General features: G+C 52.3%; 1 protein-coding gene across 1 annotated transcript; it reads right to left on the minus strand.

Moving 5' to 3' along the window:
* Nucleotides 1-748: 748 nt before the first annotated feature.
* On the minus strand, nt 749-2,718 carry LOC122389608. The gene is made up of 2 exons (XM_043381784.1): nt 1,822-2,718; nt 749-1,594 (listed from the first exon to the last, which is right to left on the minus strand). The coding sequence occupies exons 1-2, from the start codon at nt 2,298-2,300 to the stop codon at nt 949-951; spliced, it is 1,125 nt and encodes a 374-aa protein (XP_043237719.1). The 5' UTR covers nt 2,301-2,718; the 3' UTR covers nt 749-948.
* Nucleotides 2,719-5,873: the final 3,155 nt, after the last annotated feature.

A 5,873-nucleotide genomic window follows, 5' to 3' on the forward strand; every position in this document is an offset into this window, starting at 1 on the left:
CGTCATTTTACAATTAAAATCGACATCACTCATTTGAGTTAGACATTGCTTATTTAAAAATCGTTGATTAAGCAGCTTTGAAAAATAAAGAAAAAAGACCTGCTGGATGCTCGTCGTCCCAGTAGCTCCCAATCAAGCTGCTCAGAATCTTTGTAAATAAAATTTTCCTACAGCACGGGTGGTTAATTCATCCGTACTCCATCTGCATCCTTATCCATCTGCATACGTTAGTGTTTCGCTGTTCCGTGCTGATGGTCACCCATTGTACGCATGCAGGGTCTCTCCGATAATAGCGCGCCCTCCCCGGGCTACCTCTTGAGCCGCTGTACGCGGTACCGCGTTCAATGGCAGCGGGCCCGTCGAGATGGACTCAGTCGCTGCTGCGCACCCGTCGTGGTTGACAGAGCCCAATTCTACCTAACCCTGTGTTGCCACGGCCCTGGCAACAATCTCAAATGTCAGCTCTCAACACTAAAAGAGCCTAGTACAAACAAAATGCATAATGCATATGTTACACATACATATGCACAAGCAAGCAATCTGCTGCCATGGAGATAATGTTTGTGACTGTCGTACCTTAATTAGCAATGTAAGACGTTTTTTTATTTACATATGTATTACATAATCTTCAAAGGTATGTATGAGTGTGCGAGCGTATGTTGTCATTATCTTCAATGCATTTGCATATGATTGTACGAATTAGCACGTGTATTGACACAATACATATTCATGTGCAAAATAAGGCCTCTGTTCACAAAACACCCATCATACATTGTACAATGACCGCACAAAAATCACCTGAGCTGTACGATACACAATGTACGTACATCTAACAAAAAGCTGCTCCTGGAAGATAAAGAATGGTGCGCAGATAAGCACTAGTATCGACTCCGCGTGACAGGGACAACACGTGACGTTCAGCGGGGACGTCCGTTGTGCGGGATTCCCTCACTCATCCGCCAGGATATCTTCCCGTCCCAGGCAGGCGCCCAGAAAGGAGTTGGCGTGGCGGTAGGCGGCGCACACCTTCTCCCGGGTGATGGCCGGCACGGCCTGGTGCGCCAGGTCCTCCAGGATAGAGCTGCGCCAGGTGACGATGCTGCGGTACCCGGCCGTCAGCGCCGCCGCCCGATCGTCCAGGCGCTCTTGGACATGGCTCAGTCGCTGCTTGAGATCCGCCTTGAAGACGGAGAACATGTTCTCGATCGGATTGAGAAACGGCGAGTACGGTGCCAGCATGCGGACCGTGTGCAGCTCGGGGTCGGCCAGCTGGGCTCTGCGGTGCGCCGGCGCGTTGTCCATAACAACTGTGGCCGGCTCGTCCCCCAGGACCACACCCAGGCTGGTGAGGAAGTCGCCGAAGATCTCTGCCGTGACGCCGCCCCACACCACCTCGTAATACAGGACGCCGACCTGGTCGCTGATGGCCATGATGACGGTCATGTTGCGGCCGCGCTGACCGCACACCACCCGGGCGGCGCGCTCACCGACCGCAGCCCGTCCACGGGAGCGGCTGATGTGGAGGTTAAGTCCCGTCTCATCGACGTAGACCCGATGTGCGGCCATTCCTGCGTTGATCATCCAGGATGCGTACCTGTTGAGAGCACATGCAAATATGTACTTAATACATGAATGTGTGCATGCATCATTACCGAACGAGACAGATCAAGCGATTGGAAATCAAATCAGCTATATAGGAGATTTTTCGATTTAAATCAGTCATTAAACATGGCTCCACATTTGAACGGTTGCACAATTCAAGCGTTGATTACGTTTAAAATGTGTACTTTGCAGATGTATTGCACATAAAAACATACTCACTCGTGTCTTTTTTCCTTCGTCGTTGGGCTGTTCCTGTCGGCCGGGACAGGTCTCGTCTGCTTCACCGTAATCAGGCAGTTGTGGAGAGCGCGGCTCACGGTGGCGTTTGAGACCTGTGGCTTCTCCGGCCAGGTCTCTCGCAGAAAGTTGTTGAGGCGCTGCAGGGTGACAGTCGGGTCTGATTCGATGATCATCAGCAGAAGATCCCGCATTTCATCGTCGACCTTGACGTGTCGGCTGCCACCTCTTGGCCTCGCTGCTGTTTCTCCTGTTCTTTGCCATTTGGCGACAACTGACCAGGCGGTTGTGCGCCGAACTCCAAGTTCCTGAGCGACTGCAACATAGTCTCTTCCGTCCTTAAATGCGTCAACGATTCTACGCCGGTCATCGGCGCACACCGACCCGTTCTGACGACGTGGCATAACAGCCGCCGCGTGGCCGCCGCCCTTCATTAGACTACACATCAGCCTTAAGCGCATACGCGACGCCCGACCCAACGCCGGGTCGGGGCCGCCCCGGGGCAGCCAATCAGCGGCCGACAACGAGCACCGCCGCGGGCGGCCCACGGCCCGGACCACGACAGCAGCGCGACGGCGGACGGCAACAGCTCAATAGCGTCCACCAGTCAGCCCCAAAGTCGGCGGCGGCAGAGCCCACTGGCTGAGGGGGGGGGGAGGCACTTACATATCCATGAAAATGCGTCATAGCTTTCACATGATGAGGCAACTTTATCATAAATTTAAGGTAAATCTACATATAAAAAAGCAAAACAACCATTGTCTAAATTGACTGTAAAATGTCAAAGTCAAATGCGGTTCTTCATTCACAGCTGACCATTGTCGAAATTTAATGCCCCTGTCGAAATTCGACGCAACAGATCGACTATGAACCGATGATATTTTAAAATTGACGAAATAATTCGAAATGTGTGAGGTATGTCTAAATGGAGGTAGCTCTGTCGATATCCAATGCAAAGTGCCGAAATTGAATGACCATCTGCCGATTTGTGGTGCAAAAAGGTGTATTTTGAGGCTAAGACGTTTTTCTTAGGTAAAATCTGAGATAACGTATAAGAAAGAGCATAATTGAGTGTCTCTTTACAGTACCGTGGAACATTTTAACCCACATTCTTAAAATGCCTTTCCGAAAAGATAAGAGTTGCTTAATTCACTGATGAGATAAATTGACAATTGTCTAGCTAGGCTGCAAGCTGCCGACGTAAAATGCAATATGACAAAACAGAATGCCCCTTGTCGATATTAAATGCCCCTGCTGCTGTTCAATGACCCTGGTCGAATATCAACAGATGCTAGTCTCAATCCGTGAAACGTGTCGAAATGCGTGCTCCAGTGTCGAGTTGTTGGAGAGCCTGTCGAGATAAGGTGCCCGCTGCCGTATTTGAATGAACGGATGCCGATTCGGATTGAAAAAAGGTGTACAAAGAGCTATCGAATGCGCTTTGCTGCGGCGCTGTAGCTCAATCTCTTTGATCCTGACTTATGCGCCGCTGTCGAAAAATGTCAAAATCGGCGAAATTTGATTTTCAGTTGTCTCCGGTGACCTGGCCTTCGACCAGTTCGACCTAACCTTAAAAATGATCTAAGTAGTTTTGTAATAGTTTTCGACGCTCTTTCGAACGCCGCCTTCTGCGTGTCTCGACGTGACCCACAAGCTGAGTTAGAAGTGGGTGCTGAAACACCCCCAACACGTTCAATAAAAAAAAAACGCGTGAGCTAGGGGCGGCACCGCATTGCTTGGCGGGGGCGGCATCGCAATAATGGGTGGCACTGCGCTGAGGTACACCACTTGAATTGAGGGGTGGCATTATACGGTGAAGGGGCGGTATCGCAACGAGGGGTGGCACTAACGAGGCTGCCTTATAAGAAACGCTTGGCACATCCTAGCCCAGCTCGGCGCCGCCTGGCTGCTGCATCTTGAAAAGGGCCTTTGGTGTCGATGAGAAAGCCCCATTGTCAAATAATTACCTAGTGTCAGTGGTTTCAGGGGGCGGGGGCGCTATCGATCTTGAATGGGGCGGGGCGACTGAAGTCTCCATTCAGATGGGCGTCAGCGTCTACTGGAGGGCGCCAACGACCTCGAATACGGCGAATGTGATCTTCAGAAGGGCACCGGGTGCTCTAGATGGGTGCAGTGCTTGGATGGGGTCACTGCTGCCTTCAGTAGGGCGTCGGACGGTCTGGATGGGCGCCATTCATCTCGGATGGTCCGACTGGGATTTTCAGAGGGGCACCAGTGTTTCAGAGGGGCGCCATTGATCTAGGATGGGCCAACTGAAATTCCGGTTCTGGTGGGCGCCAGTGGCTCTTGAGGGGCGCCAGCGAACTCGGATTGATGGGGGCGACTGTGCTCTTTAGAGGGACGTTGAAGGCGCCATTGGGCATGGATGGGGCCACTGTTGCCTTCAGCAGGGCGCCGGACGCTCTGGAGGGGCGCCTTGAGCTTGGGTGGGGCGATTGTAGTCTCAAGGGGCGTTGTCTCGGATGGGGCGAATGTGATTTTCAGAGGGACGCCGGGTACCTACTCTAGAAGGGCGCCATTGGTTTCAGAGGGTTGCCATCGATCGTAAGATGGGGCAGCTGTAATCTCCGTTTAGATGGGCGCCAGTGACTTTTGAGGGGCGCCGACGACCTCGGATGAGGACGACTGTGATCTTCAGAGGCACGCCGGACGCTCTGGAGGGGCGTCATTGGGCTGGAATGGGGCGACTTTAGTCTCAAGCGGGACGACTTCGGTCTCAGGGGGGGGGGGGGGCGCTAGTGGCTCGTGAGGGCGCTATTGATTTCGGATAGGGCGACTGTGATCTTGAGAATAGTGCGGGTGCTTTAGAGGGGCGCCAGTGGTTTCATGGGCCGCTATCGATCTTAAGTATGGGCCGATTGGGGGAAGCTGAGAACTTCAGAGGGGCGCCGGGTGCTCTGGAGGGGTGCCATCAACCTTTAATGGGGCGACTGTTCCGTTCAGATGGGTGTCAGCGGCTCTTCAGGGGCGCCATCGACCCTGGGGATTCGGAATATTCTGGTTTCCGGAGGGGCGTCCTTCAACATTGAGGGGCTCAGGTCCTATTTCGGGGTGCCCTGGAGAACATTGGGGTGTCCAGGCACCCCCCAAAGAGATATTGAACTCGATCCCTGCCTGCACATCACTTTTTAATTCATGTTCCCTCTGTAAAACGGCATCAGCCTAGTCGGCGCTAATTGGGGCGCCATCTTGGCGGCTGGGCGGAAAGGGGGGGGCCATGGCCCCCATGCCCCCCCCTAAATACGCCACTGAGTACAGCCCACCGCTAAAGTAATGTAGGGTTTTACCAATCTCAACGGTTGGCTTTGACTGGCGATTGTTTAATGCGGAGTGATCGAAAAGAAGATGTCAATAGGTAAAGTTGCAGCTGCAAGGGTGATGATACATATAAGCTACATTCAAAGTTTCATTGTAGTCTGGCTAATCGTTCCTAAGCTTCAGAAGCAGAACATACCCATGACTGAAACCGCACATTACTTCTGCTGTGGACTGTACGTCGCGCATCGGGGGCTGCGCCGCAGGCGGAGCCGGTGACGTCCCGGGCAGTGCCGTCCCGGCTGACCCAGTTCTCAGTTCTGCGCAGGCGCAGAGCTGGACGGCTGGCTTTGCAGGTGCTCCGCGTTTTGCTTCATTATTCTTTATCAAGATGAGCTTTCCAAGATCATATGTACTTCTATAATCTCCAGTTTTTCAAGCTCTTTACTTTAAGTGTAAATGTGGTACCTGATTCTGACGGGCTACATTATTATCAGCAAGCCTTTTTGAAGGTACGTACAACGTACAAAAACTTCGTTTCAAGATTGAATAAGATGCGTCATATCTCTCCGATTGTCTCACTCACAAGAACTGCCCCATCCAGGGGGCGTCGAAGTCTAGTTCCTACCAAACTGGCACTTCCATGCCTACGTCACCACGAGGACGCCCGAGGGCATTTACATGTTGAAGATAGGGAAATTGCCATAGTTTAGAGCCGCCTGGAGGGCAACCTTGAGATAGATGATAACGTAAATGTG

This window comes from Amphibalanus amphitrite, unplaced genomic scaffold (assembly GCF_019059575.1).
Source record: "Amphibalanus amphitrite isolate SeventyFive unplaced genomic scaffold, NRLGWU_Aamphi_draft 000364F_arrow, whole genome shotgun sequence".
NCBI classification, from domain to species: Eukaryota; Metazoa; Arthropoda; class Thecostraca; order Balanomorpha; family Balanidae; genus Amphibalanus; species Amphibalanus amphitrite.

What these genes read in the sequence shown, in the direction of transcription:
- LOC122389608 (XM_043381784.1), bottom strand. Translation starts at nt 2,300, where the DNA reads ATGCGCTTAAGGCTGATGTGTAGTCTAATGAAGGGCGGCGGCCACGCG. An exon ending in ACGAAGGAAAAAAGACACGA is followed by an intron (nt 1,595 to 1,821) that starts GTGAGTATGTTT and finishes TGCTCTCAACAG; the next exon opens with GTACGCATCCTGGATGATCA.